Source organism: Rattus norvegicus, chromosome 3 (assembly GCF_021556685.1).
Source record: "Rattus norvegicus strain SHRSP/BbbUtx chromosome 3, alternate assembly SHRSP_T2T, whole genome shotgun sequence".
Classification (NCBI taxonomy): domain Eukaryota; kingdom Metazoa; phylum Chordata; class Mammalia; order Rodentia; family Muridae; genus Rattus; species Rattus norvegicus.
Genome location: NC_141536.1, coordinates 44,087,707 through 44,110,376, shown reverse-complemented (window position 1 = coordinate 44,110,376; position 22,670 = coordinate 44,087,707). Strand labels below are relative to the sequence as shown.

The 22,670-nt window shown below is 44.0% G+C and overlaps 1 protein-coding gene across 1 annotated transcript in view; it reads left to right on the top strand.

Moving 5' to 3' along the window:
- Pla2r1 (phospholipase A2 receptor 1) overlaps nt 1-22,670 on the top strand; it is a 129,910-nt gene that overhangs the window by 93,597 nt on the left and 13,643 nt on the right. The window contains 8 exon segments of the mRNA NM_001100837.1: nt 3,361-3,445; nt 7,164-7,296; nt 7,832-7,867; nt 8,325-8,482; nt 11,466-11,530; nt 12,174-12,277; nt 14,724-14,860; nt 22,464-22,581. Of these exon segments, the coding sequence (NP_001094307.1) occupies nt 3,361-3,445; nt 7,164-7,296; nt 7,832-7,867; nt 8,325-8,482; nt 11,466-11,530; nt 12,174-12,277; nt 14,724-14,860; nt 22,464-22,581 (836 nt within the window).

The window sequence follows — 22,670 nt, the reverse complement described above, 5'->3', positions numbered from 1 at the left end:
AGTGGTTGTTTAAAGCATCAGTAAATTTATTTCACTTTTAAAAATAGCTAGTCACTGCTTGTGAAAGAAAGATATTATCCTCATATAGTATTGTGTTTACGTGGCGCCAAGTTCACATTGCATAAAAACAAAGATCAAAGTGAACATTGTTTAGATATTCAAGTCCTTTTTTTGTGCCTCCAATCAGATTTTTTCTTTTCGTCCTCCTCCTCCTCCTCCTCTTCCTCCTCCTCCTCTTCCTCCTCCTCCTCCTCCTCCTCCTCCTCCTCCTCCTCCTCCTCCTCCTCCTCCTCCTCCTCCTCCTCCTCCTCTTCTTCTTCTTCTTCTTCTTCTTCTTCTTCTTCTTCTTCTTCTTCTTCTTCTTCTTCTTCTTCTTCTTCTTCTTCTTCTTCAGAGCTTTGCTTCCAACTGTATCTGGTTTGGTGGATTTCAATGTGTTGTCTGAGGTTTCTGAGTGTCTTAGATTAAATGGGACTATATGGACAAAGCGTTGACTCCTTGCTTGCAAACCCCCTAGAAAACACAATCCCATCCCACTGGTAAAAATTTTTCATAGATTAGAGTCCATTTAAGATTTTGTTGGGGAAGGGAATCCCAACAGTTTAAAATAAAATTCAAACCAGCTCTTTAGTTGTAATTTGAAGAAATCAATATTCACTCACTAGTGAGCATCAGTTGTTAAAAATCTTCAGACTCATGAAGTTATAAATGTAGTCTGGTTTTCGTTGGTTGGTTGGTTGGTTGGATGGATGGATGGATGGATGGACGGATGGACGGACGGACGGATGGTTATTTGATTGGTTGGATGGATTGATGGATGGTTGGTTGGCTGGTTATTTGATTGGTTGGTTGGTTGGTTAGTTGGCTGGCTGACTGGCTGGCTGCTGGCTGGCTGGTTGGTTTATTCATTCATTTGTGGCCAAACCCAGGGTATATTCTACCACTGAACTAAATTCCCAACCTTGTCACCTAAGTTTAAATTGGAAGCAACCTAAAGGCTTCACACGGTATTCCCATAAGTGATTATGAGCAACCATCCAATTATTCACCTTTAGCGTTTACAAAAATGACCTTGCAGGTATTCTTAGAGCAGTTACGTACGGAAAGGATTTGCTGGAGGAACTATTGTTATTGTTCTTTGAGAAGGGTAGGAAAGATAGCATCAGAGGGATCAAATAAAACTAAAAACCAATATACACTATTAGAAATATGCTATGAATCAGTATTATGAAGACTTCCAGCAGGAACCACTTTCTCTACAAAATGGTTTTCCCCCTGAAATAAGCTTCCTTACAGCCTATGGAACCACTTGTTCCTATGGGAACGACTGACCTAAGCCCTTGTTTTACTGGGCACCTTGAGACAGAGCCCTCTATGGCACCTCAGACTTTATGAGGCTGGTGTTGAGGAAGCTTCCTCATTGACTGGATTGCTTGCAGGCTCTGAGGGCAGCTTCACTGTCCTGTGTTCTGCTGTGCTTTGGTACTTTAACCCCTTACAAGCTGTGTTCACACATCCTGCCCCTAGACCAGATCTGTAAACACTTTCCCTTTAAGACCAAAGGTAATGACATTCTTTCTGTCCACACTTAAAGTTCCTAATAGAACTCTGTGCACCTTTCAAATTATTGATCTTTAGCATCTGAACATAAAAGTCGAATGATTTATGCTTTATTTTTGCCCATGCTACGAAGAGAATTCAGCTGTGTCGAATGTGTGTTATTTAAAAATCACACAATTTAGGAAATTAGTGGAGAGAAATAAATATCAATTTGTCTTCTGTGAGCCAGTAGAACAGGGAAAACAAAGGCGGGAAAATCAGTGAGGAGTAGACCAAACGCTCCCAGCGTGGGGAGTGTGAAGCTGCTTCTTAGACTGTGTCCTGGAGGTCCACTGTCCTGGCCTGACTTATACAGGTCACCTTCATCTTCTTAGAGGTGTGACATTGTCAGTAGCCAGCCAAGCACAGTGACCTCAGAGGCTTTGCTTTTAACCTTGACCTCTGTCTAATACATGTAAGGAGTGGCCCCGCAGAGCGAGCACGCTTCTCTACGTTAAGCATGAGGAAGCATCTGTCATGACTTCTGAGTCTCTTAAATCTTTAATTCTTCAAAATTATTCTCAGAAAATTATCTCAGCGAGATGGTTCGCCATACAATTAGGCTTTATTGCTTGATTTATTGAGTACTCTGCAATCTGACATATTTGTTCTCCGCCTAATAGGAGGGAGGATGATTCCCTGTGACGCTTCTTGCCAGCTCTAAACCAGTGGTGACTGCTCAAGTTAATCTACCATGGCCCAGGCTGATCAACCTCAGAGTTATTTATGTTGGAAACTAGAAGGAAAAAAAAAGGCCCCAAACTTTCTGTGTCCCTTTTTGTAGATGAGGATGACAGGAATCAACTTGCATAAAATACACAAACAGTTGATAAAAAAAAGAGCAACAAATCAAACCACAGTAAAGCAGCACAAAAAACAAAGTTGAGTAGTAAGCAGTAGCATGGTTAAGTCATCCAGGGATACCAGGCCCTAGGATTTCCTAGCAGCTTACCCTTGTGTGCTCATGGCCTCAATCAAAAGGTATTTCCATTTTTTAAAATCGGATATTATATTTATTTACATTTCAAATGTTCTTCACTTTCTAGGTTTCCCCTCTGGAAACTTCCCTATCCAATCCCCCCTCCCCCTGCTTCTATGAGGGTGCTCCCCCACCTAACCACCCACTCCCGCCTCCCCACCCTAGCATTCCCCTACACTGGGGTATCAAGCCTTCACAGGACCAAAGACCTCTCCTCCCATTGATACCACAGTAAGCCATCCTCTGCTACGTATGCTGCTGGAGTCACGGGTTGCTCCATGTGTACTCTTTGGTTGGTGGTTTAGTCCCTGGGAGCTCTGGGGGGTCTGGTTGGTTGGTAATGTTGTTCTTCCTATTGAGTTGCAAACCCCTTCAGCTCCTTCATTCCTTTCTCTAACTCCTCCATTGGGATCCCCATGCCCAGTCCAATGGTTGGCTGTGAGCATCTGCCTCTGTATTTGTCAGGCTCTGGCAGAGCCCCTCAGGCATCTCCATTCTTGATGAAGAGCTCCTGTTCTCAGTATAGGTTGATTTTTCTCCCCATTGGGGATGAGCTCCAAGCAAGCCACACAGGAGCATGTAAGTCTAAACACCTGCCCTCCTTTCATAAACGCAGGATTTAGCGTGTGAAACCATGCTTGATCCATGTATGCCAACTTGCCTGAGCCTGCCAATCAGCCTCGGTTCTTCTTCCTGTTCATGGTTCACCAGCTCACAGAACCTTCTATGTGAGGCTGGGAATGGGATCGGAAAGGCAGCGCCTTTGTTTCTTCTCTTCCTAGGACACAAGAAAGGCAGTTCTGGATCGGATTTAATAAAAGGAACCCACTGAATGCCGGTTCTTGGGAGTGGTCTGACGGGTCTCCTGTAAGTCGTTTCACACTATATTCAGGAGATGTAGTGGAGCCAGGCGGTCCTGGACCCACTTGGGAAAACAACCCAGAGAACCTGGAAGTGGCTGCAGCCCTTTTGCAAATTTGCCCCAGGCCTTGTCTATGACAGTGATTGTACCAAGGTCCCGGGGAATTTCAGGTGACCATACTGTTCTGAGGTCCCTCTGTTTCATCCTGAGAGGAAATCCAAATCTCCAAAAATACTCCCCTAAACTGCTTCCCATTCCGAGAAACGGCTGGTCTTTACAGTAACACCAGGCTTCTAAGTCACCCTCCTTCCTGCAGAATGCCTGGCTGTGTGAGTATGTGGCCTTTCTCCACGTCACAGCGAGAAAGAAACTGCTTAGAAACGTACGAGAGAGCTCTGTGCCCATGAGGCTCTGAGTTCAAATCTTCAGTACCCACGTAAGAGCTAGGCATAAAACATGTAACTCCAGTACTCAGGAACAGAGACTGGTGGATCCCTAGAACTTGCTGGCCAACCAGCCTGCCCAGAAGGGGGAGTTTCTGGTTCAGTGAGAAGATCCTCTGTCAAAGCCATAAGCTAGAGAGGTCAGCATAGAGAAAGACACAGGACACCCTTCTCTGTCCTCTGCCTGTCCCTACTCCCCAAACACACACACACACACACACCCCAAAACATATCACACCACACACACACACCCCAAAACACATCACACCACACACACACACCCCAAAACACATCACACCACACACACACACACACATACACACACATACACCATACCACACACACACACATACACTCACCACACCACACACACACACACACACACACACACCACACCACACCACACACCACACACACACACACACAACACAACACACACATACATACCACACACACACACACCATACAACACACACAATACCACACACACACCATACCACACACACAATACCACACACACACCATACCACAAACATACCACAACACACACACACATACACATGAGTATTTTTATCTCTGAACAAGGACAAATGACATCAGCCTGAGAAGTAACTCAGACCAGGCAGTTCCAGAGGGGCAAAGGTTTGCTTCTCAGTCCGCCCCATACTCACAAACTCTGGGAAAGGGAAAAGGACCCAAATGGTGCATTGTTTTTCCAGGTGCATTGAGGAATTCTCAGATTTCTCTCAAGGTGACAAGGAAAATTACATGACACCGTTTCAACTCTGAAAGGGGGGCGGTGAGAGCCAGCCTGCAGGGACCATTTGAGACAGCTGCTGTTTCCTAACCTTCTTAACAGCCTGTGCCGGTGGACAATAGAGCATTTAATCCACATAACGTATTACACAGGTCAGCCTGGATCTGCACACAGGTTGTCCAGGGCTGTCCCACTTTGTACAATACCAGCAGCCAAGTGTGGATAAAGACGAACTTGGGAGGAAAAAAACAGCCTATTCAAAGGACAGGGTTCAAATTCGTAGCTGAGAGGAGATTTAAAAGAAAAGGAAAAAACAAAAAACAAAATCACCAAACAAACAAGAGAACCTGTGTGCTTCTTCTGCAGGGAACAATAACAACAGAGAAATGCTGGTTTAAACATGATAGTAGCCACATTTTCCGCTCCAGTGTTGCTTCTTTGAAAAGGGTGTCAAGAATAAAGAGCGGAAAGAGACCTAGAGAGGGTTTGGAGCCCTCAGATCTGCCCATTTCTTTCACTAAAGAAGCTGAGACCCAGAAACAGAAGAGAGGAACTAAAGCCATCTTGCTCTTGGGAAATGAAATGTAACACATAGAGGTTGGGATACTCTGTTTTAGTCACTCGGACTAGCTCATTACAGAAGGACAGACAATGACTAAGTGTACTAGTGAGCCGAGGTGCTGTGCACAGCCCACTGGACAGAATGAATTATAACTCATGTAATTCTCCAACACGAGGACAGACACACTGGATGAGTTCTGTGCATATTTAAATAGTTCAAAGTGGCTAAAGATATGGATATATATACATATACCCATATCCTATTTATTATATATACATACCCTAATTTCATCTGTGGTTCATCTACTTTCCTGCCAGGTAATCATTAAATAGTTAAAAAGATTTATACCTCATTTAAAAACATCTGTTGTGGCAATTATATACAATATGTGGTCACTCAAAACAATGCTAGTTTTCTGATTTATGGAATCTATGTCTAGAGCCAGGCATGGAGTCACATACCTTTAATTCCAGCATTTGAGAGATAGAGGCAGGTGGATTTCTATGAGTTTGAGGCCAGTCTGGTCTATATCGTGAGTTCCAGGCCAGCCAAGGCTAAGTACTGAGACCTGTTCTCAAAAAACTAAAACTAAAACAAACAAAAAGACTAGCACTGTCTTAGACTTTAAAACATAATGATTAGCATTTAATATAAATGCTTAGCAAATAAATGTCATCAAAGATTATACCAAAATCTGGGACATCCCTAAAACTAGAAGCTTACCCAAGACCCCAGGAAAGAGTTGTCTTAATCAGTGTTCTATTGCCGTGAAGAGACACTGTGACCACAGCGATTTTTATAAAAACATTTAATTGGAGCTGGCTTGCCGTTCAAAGGTTTAGCTCATTATCATGTAGCAGGAAACATGGCGGCACACAGGCAGACATGGTGCTGGAGAAAGGGCCAAGCATTCTACAGATTGGCAGATAGCAAGAAGGAGAGAGAAGCCTCCAAGTTTGGCTCTGTAACTGAAACCTCAAAGCCCATCCCCAGTGACACACTTCCTCCTCCAAGGCCACACCCACTCCACCAAGGCCACACCCACTCACCAAGGCCACACCCACCCCACCAAGGCCGTGTGTCCTAACCATTTCAAATAGTGCCACTCTCTATGTGCCTATGGGGGGCGCTCTTTAAACCACTACAACATTGCAATCTCAGAATGAAGCGTATATCTGATTCCCTCTGGAGAAAACAACTGAAAGACTCTTGTGTGCTTGAGCACATCTGCATGTGTGGGGAAGCCAGCAGCCTATGTCAGGGGTCTTTCTCAACCACTCTCTACTTTTTTGTGACAGGACTCCCCAACTAAACCTGGAACTTACCAATTAGGCTGCACTGACTGGCCACCAAGCCTAAGGTCCTTACCTTCACTTCCACAGTAGGGTGATAGCAGACACATACTGCTGTGGATTTTTTTTTTCTTAATCCTCGATGTGGATGCTTCAGATTGAGCTCAGGTCCTCATGTTTGGTCCAGCAAGCACTTTACTGGCTGCCCTATCTTCGCATCCACTCATGCCTCTTTGTAAGAAAGAAACAGGAAAAAAAAAAAAGGGAAGTACCCATTAGCTTAGTCTTCACAAACGTGGACCAATCTTACCCTGGAATGACAAGTAGACATTTCTGAAGATCCCTCTGAAGTCCCTCGAGCCATGGTTCTCAACCTTCCTAATACTCTGGCCCTTTAATATAGTTCTTCATGTTGTTGTGACCCACAGCCGTAAATTTATTCTCATTACTACTTCATAACTGTAAATTTGCTACTGTTATGAATCGTGATGCAAATACCTGTGTTTTCTGATGGCCTGTGAAAGGCTTGTGTGACCCCCTGTGTGCAGGGGGTTGCCACACACAGGTGGAGAACCACTGTCAATAGCACTTGCACTCGTGCTGCCTTGAATCTTCTGAAGCTCCCTTGGGGGACCGTCACTAAGGAATAACGAACTTCATCTGCCGCAGGTTGTCTCTTCATTTTTAGACAATGCTTATTTTGAAGAAGATGCAAAAAACTGTGCTGTGTATAAGGCAAACAACACACTGTTGCCCTCGAACTGTGCTTCCAAACACGAGTGGATATGCAAAATTCCAAGAGGTACAAGATCTTTACTGTGTGTTTGCATTTTAATGAGATACAGCACTTTTTCGAACGAAGAGTCCCAGAGATTCATAATCTCAGCACTAGAACCCTGCCCGATGAACTAGCTACACTAGCTTAGTTAAAGCAGGGAGGGCTCACAGGCAAAGGAGGGAAAACCGAAAGGTACCCTATGCCAAGATGTGCGTTAGGGATGAAGGCCACCAGCTGATGGTGTAAGTACAGATGAAAGAAATATCCCCGACATCACAAGCACACAGGAACGATGCACTCCGAGTGTGTGGGAGCACCTAGTACAACGTCTCACACGCAGTCGCTGCCAGCAAGTGTCCGTGTCCTTTCTCAAGGACTCTGGAGATTCCCCTGCACATTCTGACACTTCACAGAGTCTAGACAGTACAGAGTATCTGTTCCTAAACTCAGTGTTTTGAAGGTGAAGTAAGAATAGCGAGATTAGAGCTGAGGGGAGTTCGGAAACTGCACTTGTCCAGAAGTCTCAGGCAACATGTTTCTTTTCGCTTTTGCTCTGCAGATGTGAAACCCAATTTTCCAGTCTGGTACCAGTACGGTAAGGGCCAACTTGGTAATTCTCTAACTTCTAAATCACACCATGGAGGGGTTACTATGAGTGCATTTTCCTCTCTTTCCACACACCCATTCTCTGATATATTCATCTGGGACCAATTAGATCATATCAGCAGATCAAGAATGGCATAATCAAAGTAATAGATATACACATTAAGTAAGGGTGAAATTAAGATCACGCCTCTATTTCCACAGCCTATTATTTTAAAACATGGATCTATCCCTATCTCAAGTGTGGTAGACTAAGAAAATAAGTGAATTGTAAGTGTGCTCACGTGCACGTCTGTGCGTGTATCCATACATACTTACACCCCCTTTTTTTAATGTCAAATGACCAAATTACAATTTGGGAGTCAATCACAGCCTGAACTCCTTCAAGTCCCCCTTACATCTCTCCCTAGTCCCGAGAGCGTCATCGTGGTCATGTGATTTCCTTGCAGATGCACCCTGGCTCTTCTATCAGAATGCCGAGTACCTCTTCCACACCCATCCTGCCGAGTGGGCCACCTTTGAGTTTGTCTGCGGCTGGCTGCGAAGTGATTTCCTCACGATTTATTCTGCTCAGGAGCAAGAATTCATCCACAGCAAAATCAGAGCGGTACAGGCACACAAATCACTACGCAGAATCCATAGTGTACACCTTCTTCTGTCCTTGGGGGAGGCAATATTTTTAAAACTTGACTCCACACATTCATTTAAGTTTCCTTAAACGTCATGGCTTTCTTTTCTTTTGCAGATGTTTTCCTTCTACACAGATTGATAGGAACTAATGGAGACATAGGCTTGTTACACCTCTCTGTCCTTGGACTTCGGTTTGCTCTGTAATAGGAACGGTGTTAAGTCAGATTCCGTTCAGCGAGAGTCATTCTTCACTCTCTGGGCTCCATCTCCTTAAGACACTAGCACCGCTCATGAGGGCTTGCTGATCTAATCACTTACCAGGCTTCCAAACATGTCATCTTGTGAGTTAGGATTTCAATATAAAAGACTGGGGAGGGGAGGAGCCATCTGCATTCAGTGTGGCAGGATCTACCTGTAGATTTCCAGGCAGTATTTATCTCTACCCAATATTTATCTCAACCCTTTTGGTTGTCAGTACTCTGTGGCCGTATCTATGGTGAGCATTAGATGAGCATTTCACAAGTAAGGCATCACAAGGATATGCTTGCTGAGTGGCTGGACACAGGGGAGCGTATTGATTCTAGGATGAGGTGTCAAACTTGGGGAGGAAGGTACCACTCACTTTTGAGACACATCCATCCTAAAAATGTCAAAAAGTTAGAGTGAGTAATTAGTTTGAAATAGCAGGCTTTCATATCACTTTTCTATGAAGAATAGTAAGTAGGACTGTGGAAGGCCAAAATAAAATTTATTTGGAGCATAGAAGAATGTAACTTGAGACAGGAATCCGGGCACAGACTTTCTAACAAAAATGATTCTTCTTTTGAAGAGTGCTTATGTTTTCTCTCCCTCTCTGGTAACAAACCAAGGGGTGTTAGAGAGCTTTGAATACTTCTCTTTTCTGCAATCTTCTCTTTTTCTGACCAATGATGAAAACATCAATGGTTACAAGCCCTTGAGAGTCAGAGGACGTGATTGGCTACCACTTGTATCCGTGGTATACAGTGTTTGCATTTTAAAACTGCAATTCACTATGTTAAGTTTTGTGTTTGTAAACACTTCAAAAGCTACCTATCAAATCTATTACCTCTTAAAACCTGGCAGTTCAAACCCTTAAAGTTTAAACCCTTAAGCACCTTGGTAGAAACCTAAGAGGTGACACATCGCCTTTGCTTTAGAACGCTCAGTAGATGAACGTGTTGGCTTGTTTCTGGCTCACTGGAAAATGACCTCCCATGTCAGTTAACTGGAGGCCTACTTGAGCATAGCAAAATATAACTGATTTGTGAATTGCATGCTCATATTACATTTCTTCTTTCAAACACCTATCATTAGGTTTCGGTTGTTATAGTTATACTCCTAGCATTCAAAATATTCACTTTCCATACCGGGCTCTTCTGTCTGGGCATCTTTCAGCTTCTCCCATGAAGGTCTTTACCATATACCTCACAGCTGGGATATGCTGTGGCAGATGACCATACCTTAATCCAGGCGGCAGTACACATACCACTTAAGATATGAGTGCCATAACTCCCCTTAAAGGTTCTAAACCGGGACAGTGAGCGGTCGGGTCATGATTCGGAACCACTGTTGCCCACGTGCCTCCCTTAGGTGCGGTGAAGTGGTCTCCCCACTGTATCCACAGCCAATCGCAACAGAACCATTCCCAAGTCTGGAAACAGGGCTCTGAATTCAGCATGTGGGAACATGCCTGTAAGACAGCTCCTCAGGGATCTCAAGTTGTAACGGCTCCCCCCGCGCAGTGTTCGCAGATTGCTGATCTGGCACACAGACACCCTGTTTAAGAAGTAAAAGTACACTCGTTTCAAGTCCGAACATTAGCACACTCTCAGGTCCTGTTGTAGAGTGGCTTGAAATTCATAAGGAAATAAATAATGCCTCTTAAAGACGTATCCCCAAGTCTTCCCAGAAGGAAATAAGAGTACAAATTTAAATGCATAGGGCCTTAACAGTAGTAAGGTTTTGGCATATAAAAGTTAATTTGGATTTTGATACACAGACAGAGGGGGCAGACACGCCATAAAGCACACCGCTCGAGAAGGCTCGGTGAAATCTCATCTGTCCCTTCCTCTTTTATGATTAAGGAGAAGGCTTCAATTTCCTGGACCATAAGTCCAGTGTTATATTTGCTGGACCGTGTGTATATGTGTGTGCACCTGCATGTCCATGTTTTTCAGTTTGATACTTCTCTGAGCTGAGCCTGGGTGATTAATAATTGGCTGTAGATTTTTTTTTAAAAAAAATGGATAATTTTCTAGTTGTCAGCCATTGAAATTCTGTAGTATTCTTTTGTCCTATGTCTCTCTCTCTCTCTCCCTCTCTCTCTCTCTCTCTCTCTCTGTCTCTCTCTCTGTCTCTCTCCCTCCCTCTCTCTCTCTCTCTCTCTCTCTCTCTCTCTCTCTCTCTCTCTTCCTCTCTCTCTCTTTCTCCCTCCCTCCCTCCCTCCCTAACTCCCTCCCTCTTCCCTCCCTCCTCTCTCTCTCTGAATGCGGACACTGTCTAAAGGTTCACAGACTACTATGCCTAGACTCTAAATCTTTATTCTGTTAATGTCTTCGTACCTTGTTTGTCAAATACATGTGACATCTGCGGCGAGCTTCCGTAAATCACCGAGAGAAGAAGCCACTAATTATACTCAGAAGAAGCACCGGTCTCTCTTTCGTGTCACGTGGCTTCTTACAGAGTTAGAAACCTTGCTTTCGAGTTGAATGGAAAGAAGATATTCTCGGTGGTTCACTACAATTCTCTTTCATAATGAACAGGAAGTGCTTTAGAATAATTCAATTTCATGTTCCCTCTAGATACCAGCCCTTAGTGATTCTGCCTATAACTGGGTAAAATCGTAGTGATTCAAAAGCTAATAGTACCTCCATTGATCCAGATGGTGAGGAAAACAAGAACGACGAATGCTGACATTTTCTCTCTCTTCCCTTTATTAGCTATCAAAGTACGGGGCGAATTGGTGGATCGGACTTGAAGATAGAAGAGCTGGAGATCAAATTCAGTATGAACCATGATTAATCCGTAGTTAACATTACTGGACAAGTCGTACGTGCCCAGTGACTGGACTGGATTCTAGTGACCAGTTCGCTGACTAGCCTTTCACCCGTTAATCCTTAACTTAGCAAACTTCATTCTTCTAATGAAAGGCACGAGTGTTTAGTGGATCCATCACCAGTCTATCCGACAAACATACCCGTTACCCGTGCAGGCTTCCGCCTGCCCTAATATTTTGTGCGAGAGATAAAAAACACAGCATAAAGTTAACTTTGAGAAAACTTTGTGAGTACGGCACAGTATTAACTACGGGTAAAATGCTGCCCGTGACCATGTAACCAAATTGAATAAACCATTATAGTTCAAGTCCATACCCCAGAACTCAGGGATGGATGCAGATACTGAAAATGCAAAATGAGACCTTAATTCCCCCCTCCTCCGCCCAAGGCTGGAGGGGCGGCTCAGTGCGCAAGCGCACTCGCCTCTCCTTCAGAATTGTTCTCCTCACCCACACTGGGCAACCCCAACTCAAGGAGACCTGGCGCCCCCTTCTGGTCTCCACAGGCATCTACACACGTGCGGCACAAATATACACAAACATGATACCACACACATGTGAAAAACACTAATCTCTTTAAATTTTCCTACAGCTGGAGTAATGGGTCACCCGTGATATTTCAGAACTGGGACAAAGGAAGGAAAGGAAGAATGGATAGCCAGAGAAAGCGATGCGTCTTCATGTCTGCTATAACAGGTTAAGTTCCTTGTTCATGTTTGGGTTTATACCACAACCACCTCTAGAGGCTGCCGTTCTCCCCTGTGCAGGCTTTTTGTTGTTGTTGTTGTTTGTTTGTTTGTTTGTTTGTTTGTTTTATTTTCTGTTGATTGTGTGCAATCTCATGAGTTGTCAGGCTTCTGGATGATCACTCAGCTTATGAAATTCATGCAGCCACGTGCCTGTCAATAACTTACAGATAGATAAATACTCGAGAGCCAACGGAGACTGTTACAGACACGCACCTCTGCCCCAGAGACGAAACCTGATTTCCCCACACCCACTTTGTTGTATTTATAAAAGATGGGGGTGGGGTATGTTCTATGGAGGTCTGGGTAAAGGCAGTGCCTCAGTGGGCCCATGCTGAGGCATCCCTTCCTCCTGAGGGACCAGCCACAGATGGTATAGTATAGAATAGAGTTTATTCAGGGCATGGGGACAGGAGTTAAGAGGTTAGTAGGGCAGAGAAAGAGAGAGAGAGAGTAGAGAAGGAGAGGAGTAGAGGACGGCCATGAGCACATGGAGAGAAGGGGGAGGGGAATAGGGAGAGGAGGAACTAAGGAGTAAGAGAACAAGAACAAGAGAGAGAGGAGGGCAAGGAGCTCCTTCTATAGTGAGTCAGGCACAGCTGGCTGTTGCCAGGTAACTGTGGGGGTGGAGCTTAGACAGAACGTTCTCTTCAGACCTCCTCTGGGACCAGGCACACAAACAATTAAGAGTTAACTAATTTGGGCAGATACAGTGGGGGTAGGGAGTGGGGAGGGAATGTGCCTTGTAAATGCTGTTCTCTGTGAGACTTCATTGTGGGACTATTTCTTCATACAGCTCTATTCTCCTATTTGTAAACTGGCCAACACTCTAATCTCTGTGAAATTTACTTCCATTTTCCCTCACATTAGAGAGAGAGAGAGAGAGAGAGAGAGAGAGAGAGAGAGAGAGAGAGAGAGAATACCCTACATTCAGGGCTAGAGATGGCTCAGCAGTTAAGGACACTGGCTGACTTTCCAGGGTACCCAGGTTCAATTCCCAGCACCTACATGGAGGCTCACAACAGTAACTCCAGTTCCAGGGGCTCCGGTGCCTCCTCACACAGACATACATGCAGTCAAAGCATCTTTAAATAAAACACCTGTGCTCAGCTCCTCCTTCCCCCTCCTCTTCCCCCCTCCCCTACTCCTCCCCTCCCCTCCCCCTCCTTCTCTGGCTCTAATGACTGATCATCCTAGAAGAGAACCTATTTGCATATTGGATTCCGTGGCACAGTGAGGCTAGAAATCCTGTCTGTATCTTCTGTATGTTCTAAGAACACTCAGCCTAGGCTGAGTGAAGCCATACTAAAAAATAAAAAAATAAAAATTAAAAAAAATATTCCTAACTAACTTGGTCAGGAAAAGAAAGAAAGAGAAATCCTCTGGGCTGGGCCTCTGCAGAGTTAGGAGAAAACTGTAGTTAATCCGCTTGCTTTACCAGCAGGTGTCAGGACAGCCTATGGAAAGAGCTGTTTGCAAGAAGAGCTGAGTATTCCTGCTAACAGTCAGCCCAGCCCCACCTTAAACCGAAGCCCCAGATTTTACTCTTGTTCTGATACAAGAAGTTAAACCTGCCTTGGGCTGTGCGGCAGCTTCTAGTCAGGCATTTACTTACCGCTGTCCTGACACCACCCCACGCACCCACCCCACCCCCGCCATTGCAGCCCTTTTAAATTAGAAGACAGTTCGAAGGAGGCTAGGAAATTGGGGATCTATCTAACAGAAGACAGGTTTCATGTAAGGGTCAAGACTGAGAAATCCTCCTTTTTGAGAAGTTCCTGCTTTAACGTATTATGTTCTTATGTAAGTTGGGGATCTGAGTAAGTGTTTTGGAGTTTGCAGGTTGGGGATGCTAAAGCGGGCTTTTACCACTGAACTGTTTTTTGCAAGCTAAACATCTGAAATCGGAAATGCCTCCGAAGGGGAGTCTTCCAGAAGGAGCACCACATCAACACTCGGAGTTTGTTTTAGAATTTCAATTAGGTATATCCAACCTGCATTTCCTGAGGATCTTTTATAAAGCTTCGACATGTTTTAAAATCTTCAGAAATGACGATCTTAGAATTGTTTCCCCCGTATACTGAGGCTGGATACTTAAAACTGTAAAGTCTTACTTTGTGTCCCAAGTCAGATATTCCTAGGATTTTAGATTAATTCTGTTTCAATTTTAGCATTTGCTTTCTTTCGTAAAAAGTTCTTACAGTCTTACAGGGGTCTCACCTTGCCCAGGTAAGGGTCACTAGAGATCTCTGTAGTTAGTAATTTTGTTCAGTTTCTAGACTTCAAAAAATAAAATATGAAAAATCCTAGGGGTCATGACATGACAAGCTATCCAGAAGAACTTGGGGAGAAACTGTCCTCGTTCCTGAGACTTTCCGACCTGTCTCCTCCTGCAGGGCTCTGGGGCACTGAGAATTGCTCTGTTCCTATGCCCAGCATCTGTAAGCGAGTGAAAATATGGGTCATCGAGAAGGAGAAGCCGCCAACACAGCATGGCACGTGCCCCAAAGGGTGGCTTTATTTTAACTATAAGGTAAATTTCTTCTTGTCAGTCTCTCTTTATTGGACTTCAATTGAACAGTGATTAAAAGTGAGGGTAGGTTGTGGATTTGTTTTGTTTGTTTCTTTGTTTGTTTGTTTTATTTTTTAAGCACCAGTTATTGGAGGGACCTGAGAGGTCACTATCACATCCTAATGGTTTTAGAAGCTTTCCCTTTGGCACAAAAAGAATTTGTGTAAGGCAGCCACCCATCCACACCTCATTTGTAGAGGCAGTTTTACTAGTGACGTCTTTTGGTGCCACAGGATGTGATGTATATGCACGTCTGCAGTGTGTGTGTGTGTGTGTGTGTGTGTGTGTGTGTGTGTATGTACACATGTGTGTCTACCTGCTCATTTATTACACACCCTGCTTACAAATAAACTGCACATTGAGAGGGCCCATGCTCCATCCCCTCCCCTGCACAGAACCAGCAGACCTCCACTTCCCTGTAAACCGATGAGCTGATGATGTAATTTGGTCAGGGTCATCTTGTGCCTCATGAAGCTGATGCTTGGTGCAGAATTGGATTTAAGAGGCTCGCCAGAAGGGACACCATCATCTAGGTTTATGATTTCTGATGCTGCTCAATTAAGGCAGAGGATTTTGCCTCCGCCCCTTATGTTTTTGTAATAAAATGACTTTACAGGCCTTGGTTGGAAGTGATTAAAGTGAACCCCGAACTGTGATTGTTTAACTCTTACAGAATTCAGAAGTGAGATGGCGTTGTAACTTCCCACGCTGACATGAAATTGCTCTTTAACTGAGGACAGCCAGTTTTGAATCGAAGTGTTTGGTCACACTGGCTGGCATCCTCTTCAGCATCTTAATGTCACTGTCAACCTGGGCAGTGAAGTCACCTGAATTCTGTACATACAGGGCTCACTCTATATGGCTAACTTAATTATGGTGAAGTACACACTCCATAGAATTTTCTACCTTAATCGCTTTCAGGGTGTGATTTGCAAGAGGTCAGCATCATCGGGATGAACAAAGCATCTCCGGGTCCTTTCTCCTCCTGCAGAACCAAAACTCCGCGTTCGAATTTTTTAAATAAAAATAACGTGTTGTTCTTCCCCATCACACCCTGGCTCCTGAAGAAATGGTTCCACTGTTTTACTTCATGCCTCTCTGAGACATACTGTATATGCCTCCTGTATACGAAATCAGGAAGAATATTTATTCTTTGATGACTGGCTCACTTCATTCAGTGTGGTGTTGTTAAGACTTGACCATGTTATGACATGGATCACATGAGTCTTGACCATGTTATGACATGGATCACATGATATTAAGTCTTGGCCAAGTTATAACATGGATCACATGATGTTAAGTCTTGACCATGGATAACATGGGTTTTTTTTCCCTTTTTTAAGGCTGAGTAATATTCTATAGCACAGATATTGCCGAAATTCTTTCCCAGGGGGATGTGAGCTATATCTACCCTACTCCTAAGGTTCCCAAAGACAAAGGTGCTGTTCTACAAAAGCCACACTGAAGAACCACTCAGTTTACTTGTTTCCTTACAGAGCGTAGGTGAAGGGTTGCCTATGGGAAAGTCTTTACCTAGCAGAGAAGATGACCTAGACACATGGATGGGGCCTTCTTCCCCTAGTCTATCTACCCTAGCCCCTCGCCCAGGCCACATACAGTTAGGGCAGAGTTGGATACAACAGGTGGCATGAAGCAGCTGGATGAACTCCTACTTGGATGAGGGTCTCCCGACCCCTTTCCTCCCAGTGAGAGTAAACAGCCAGCAGACCCAGGTGGGATGGATAATCTTTTACAAGGGGCACAGCTGCACTGAAGATGGCAGCTATTGGACTCAGAGGACAGTCCTATACAATGCGTGATCACCCTTTGCTCACCCATCTCTCCAGTACTTAGTATTGTTCTCGCTTGGCTGATTTTACTGGGCGGTTCCGTAAACATTTCTCATTTGACGAAATTTTTAAAACATATAAAGTTACTATTCCAATTTCTACATAGACGTTGGAGGCTTGTATAACCGTGTGACTTTTCTGAAAATCAGATCAAAATTCAGCCTAGGGCTCCGCGTGTAAAGCACTTGTCTGGCCAAGCAAGCCTGACAACCTGAGTTCAGGCCTCTAGAAACCATGTAAAATAGCAGATGCAGTAGCACAGATGTGTCTAACACCAGCATATGTTTCCACCTGGGGGGCTGGGCAAGGAAATCACCGAAAGCTCATGGGCCATTTAGTTTGTTTACATGGCAGTGAACAAGAGAGATCCTGTGTGGAACAGGAGGGAAAGCAAGGAGTGAAACCCAAGGTGGTCCTCTGACAGGTGCATGGCCCCCTATAAGAACATGCAGGAACATACACACACACACACACACACACACACACACACACACACATTTCATTTCCCTGTTTTAAAAGTAGTATTAGATTTATTTTTCAAAGAATTGTTATTATTAAAATATCAACACAACCCAAAGCAAGGTTCTGCTGGTATTTTCCACAGAAATAAATAATAATAATAGTAATAATAATAATGATAATGCTACAGTATACACCAGTGTGTACATTTCCAAGTCCCAGTTTTCATTCCCTTTGGAGATAAACCTAGAAGCACAATTGCTAAGTCATAGGATGCTCTGGTTCAGCTATTTGAAAAACTGACAAATGGGTTTTCCCAGCAAATGAACAATTTATAATTGCATATACAATAGGAGGTTCATTCATATACTTTTTTGGGGGGTAGATGTTTAATTAAATCTTTGTCCATGTTTTAATTAAGTCATTTGGTTTTTTTAATGTTGAATTGTAGGCAGTCTTTCTAGTGTTATGTGTAATGAATCCCTATCAGGTAAATGATCTTCACCTCTAATAATTATAATTATGTTCTCCGTTATAATTATAATGCCCTCTGATGCATGCAACTCTATAATTTCGATAAAGCCCAATGTATCTACTTTTTCTTCAATTGCTTGTGCTTTTGGTATGACACCTAAGAACAGAGCCTCAAGTCACGTGTCATGAATACTTCTCCCTACATCTTCTTCTATATCATTTTGGCTCAGATTTGGATTCTGATTGACTTTTACCTCATTCCTCCTGACTGTTAGTTTCTTAAAGCTGTTAGAACCAGGGCATCCTAGAAGTGGGTGTTGTGGACAGACACAAACAACTGCCTATCTTGTCTCACAATTTTATTTTAAAACAGAATCAAAAGCCAGGTGTTTGTATCCTGAACTTCACCGGGAGAGTTGGAGGGAGTAGACAGAGAAACAGAGACTGAGTCGCCATGGTCCTTATGAGGACACTCCTTGCTTTCTAAGGCTTCTCCTTAGACTCTACCTCTTAAACGTCCACAGTACCTCCCACTAGTAGAGGAAGCCTTTAGGTGAGGGTCTTTCTAAGGACTGAGTAACTTTGATAAAGTTCCATTCATAAGTGAGATGGGTTAAGAAACCATAGAGGCTGCAGTGACAGCTCGACTGTAAAGAGTTCGTGCTGCCCCTGCAGAAGACCCAAGTGCAGTTCCCAGCACCAACATGGGGCAGTTCACAGCTACATTAAACTCCAGCTCCATGAACTATCCCAACTTATTTAAAAAAAATAAATCTTTGAAAAGGAAGAATCACAATAACCAATAATAAAATAAAATGATGTCCTATAGCCAAATGAAGGGGGCTCCTCCTTCTCCGTCCCACTCTTTCCCACGCACAGATCACATCGTTGTTGTCTTTGCTCTTCACTTCCTCCTCTGTGGGTGACGGAAACCGATAAAGTGGAAACTATGGCTAAGCAGGGACCAGTGTTGACGGGTTCATCAGATACTCTAGAAGCTGGCAAAGAAAGGATTGTTGCTGAGAGAGGCAGCAGGCACTGCTGGACCATTTCCCCCATCAACTCTTAAAGCTACAGAAAGGAAAATGGGGGATACATCCTGAACAAACCTCAATACATTGCAGGCCATTAAACTTTCCCAATTCTTTGTCAATTCTTTCAAGGACTGATTTTTATTACTTTAAAAAACTCAGCTGACAAGTCAATCGCCTTTTTAGAGTTTTATGAAAAACGAGGTATCTGGAAGCTAGGTGTCCCTTTCCCATGTCCCGTAAGTCTTCTCCTCCATGTTTGAGGATGTAGCTTAATGGTGTGGGAGAAGCCTGATACCTACTATGTCACTCTAGGAAGGGTTAGTCAACAGAGCCAAGAGAGAGGTCTTCTATATCTTTTTCTTTCTCTTCTTCTCCTCTCCTACCTCTCTCTCTCTCTCTCTCTCTCTCTCTCTCTCTCTCTGTGTGTGTGTGTGTGTGTGTGTGTGTGTGTGTGTGTGTGTGTACTTTATGTTATTATTCCAGACCTTGGTTCAGTGCTCGTGGGTCCTCCAGCAGCATCGAAGGCAGAGATGGGTGAGAGCGTACGGTTGTTTCAGCCATAGGTAATCAATCATTCCATCCAATAACAGAAGGGAAGCTGAGAAAAGACCAAATCTGAAGGAAATATAGATTCTATTGTTAGATGTTGACTAGAACTTATTTTGAAACAAAGAAGCTTTATTATTCCTACCTCATTTGGAATATTACAGGGCCTCCTTAATTCACAGTTATGATCAGAGATGCATAAAACTTGATCACATTTCACGAATTTGTCGGAAGATAAACAAGTTAAAATCAGGGTTTCCATCCTTCCTCCAGCTGTTCAGCCTCAATTATTAACGAGACAGTTTCAAAGTGTGTTAGTCAATGTGGTCCATTTTAGAAAAGCAAGCCTAAGGTAACAGGAGGCCATACTTCCATTGTCAAACTAATAAATCTTGGCTGTGGGGGAAACATGTACGGCAGTGAGGAGAGAGAGTCTTCCTGCAAAGGGTGGAGCAAACCGAGCCGGCAAGAGTCACTGGTATTTATGAATGGTTCATTAGTGACTATCTAAACACAGGTGAACTCACATTAAATGATAAGACTTCCCAATAATTAGTGTGCGCCACTCTTTGGGATTTGTAATTAGAAGAAAGAAGCAGAATAAAAAGGAACAGATAAAAGGGTGGTTGTTATAAAAGGAGACGCCTTTAAAGCCAATTCCTTTTCTTTGTGAAGCAAACAAGAAAGGGGTGTGCAGGGGGAGCTGGAAACCCACCCCTCTCTTGATCAGTAATGCAGGCTACATCAGTTTCTAGGTTTTAATCCTAAAAGGGGGTGGGGGATGGAGCCCTGAAGTCCAAAAAGAAAAAAAAATCATCATCAGGACTGAGTTCTGAGTTTTGACACTTTGGGTTGGATTGTTCTTTGTTGTGAAAAAAACAGTCGTTCACGGCAGAAACTGGCAGCATCCTCGTCTCTAACTGCATATGTCCCCAGACTTTGTTGAAATACCCACAAGGGTATAAATCATGCCGTAAGAGAGCTGCTGTGGTAAATCTAGATTGCCCGAGAATGTCATTGTGTCATTGATTGCAGGGAGTTGGCTACAGGAAGAGAACTGAAACAGAAATCAGCAGGAGATAAGCGTGGGGGAGACCCGAGGCCTGTATCAGTTAAGGAGAACAGTGGGGTTGTCCCCAGAATGCTGCTCTCCTCAAGGAAAGCAAGTGTGTTGATCTCTGTAGAGAGTCCGTACCTACTCATCTTGCACCATTAGGTGGGCACATTCACGTGTGTGCTCAGTTTAAGGTTTTGGTTGAAGAAGGAAAGAGAACGGACCCGTTTCTGGGTATGCTCAGCACAGAGTCATAGAGTAGTTTACAAGGTTAAGTAGAGAATGTGGACATTTCTGAGCACGTTCTGTCAGTGTCACAGAGATGGATGACACAAATACCGATTTGGTGTTGTAGTGAAAGAGACAAGATTACGCTGTGTGCCCAAAAGAATGGGTTCTAGTACCTCTGTGAGCTTAATCTTGACTGATTTTTTCTTTGCTTTTTAAATGCATGTGTCATAGGAGTATATGTATAAGTGTACGCATGTGTGTAAGTACACAAGAGTATATAGTTGCCTGTAATTGTGTCCACGATTGTGTGGAGGCCCAAGGTTAACACTGTTTTTTTTCCACCAGTAGCCCAAGGTTGACACAAGTGTTCTCCACCTTACACACTGAGGCGGGATCTGGCTAGCTCTCCTGCTACCCAGCTTGCTCCAGCGATCCCCAGCTTCACCTCCTGCTTGCTGGGATTACAAGCAGAGAGCCCTGGTGTCACCTGGCTTTTAACTTGAGTCCTGGGGACCCAAATTTCAGTCACCAATGCTTTTGTGACAAGTGGCTCTTCCACTGAGCCATCTCAACAGCCCTGTAACTGTGTTTTCCCCCCAAAATGTTTACAGTGGAAAAAAATTTAAAAAGGAATTTTAAAGATTTTTAAAATTTAAAACTTAAACGACATTTTAATGGGATAGTTCCACTCAAATTCCTCTCTTGGAATTGACAGTCAATTTTGATACTCAAAATTGGTGATCGTTTCACAGTCTGTTCTTTTATCCCATGGGTGGTTTTGGGGGGATTGTCTCTGGTGTGATGTCTTTTGGTGGCTAACTATCTCTGCTTTTATGCAGTCATGGTGGTTGGGCAGAGGTGATAGGTGACAGACTAGAAATGAGAGAGTAAGGAAGAAGGACACTATTCCAGGGTAAGACAGGAGAGAGAGCTCACACTTTCATACTTGAGTTTCTAGGTCAACTGAGGTTACTTTGAAATTTTCTCCGTAGCTCAATTCCAGGATCGGATCTGACAATGACCAGGGCTGGCTATGTTCTTTGAGGGGGAAATGGCAAAGAGAAACTGCCAGCACTTTCTGGATGAAATGTCCCCTGCACAGGAGTCTCCCCTGACTTCTGTGGACCCTGGCCTGAAGTGTTAGTGCCTTGGCCTTCTTTCTCCCTTTTCCTTATTCCAGTGTCCCTAGCAAGTTTGCATTTATTGAGCAAGGTGGGCCAACTGTATCATTCTGATTCTCTGTCCCATCTCATAGTAAGGAAGTCCCCGTGACGATACAGTCGCAGGCTCACAGCATGGCTCAGTGGGTAAAAGCACTTTCCATACAAACCTGATAGTCTGAGATTGATCCCTGGACCCCACAGTAGAAGGAGAGAACTGACTCCTTAGAGTGGTCCCCTGACCTTCGTGTGCATGGCATAATAAAGAGGTCTTTTTCTCGCCTCCCTCACTGTGTTTCTGTAACTTCCTGTGCACTTTCTATAAAATGGCTGGCTTTGAGCTTCTAGGACTTAAATCCTCCAGGTCCTTCCATCTCTCACTACAGTGAGAAGGTCTGCTTATAGATAAAGTCTCCTCTCAGACTGAGTCCCCTTCTGTAAAGCTTGCAGGCAGACTGGCTCCTTCTTGGGAAGAGCACCTTCCTCCACTGAGCAGAGACACTCCGTGATATTCCCCGTGACAAACACATCCCTGCTTCTGCTTCTGCTTCTGCTTTGTGCGAATGAGACAAATCGCTCGCCCCAAAGCAGTGCCTCTCCTTGCTTCATTAATGCCTGCAGAGCCCGGCGGAAGACAAATGAGTTCTCCGCCTAAGAAAATTATCATTTCCAAGGCTGACCTTCGGTGTCTTTGGGAAACTGTTTCAGTTCTAGTGGAACCGTGCAGGAATGAACACTTTGTGTTGTTATTTGTAGTGCTTCCTGGTGACAATCCCCAAGGACCCACGGGAGCTGAAGACCTGGACAGGTGCTCAGGAATTCTGTGCTGCCAAGGGTGGGACGCTGGTCTCCATCGAAAGTGAACTGGAACAAGGTAGAGTCTGAGGGGCCATTCAAGTCTTAGTCAAAGCAGCACCTCAAACTTGCGTTTACAAATCAGCCATTAAAGCACTGTGCTGCTAA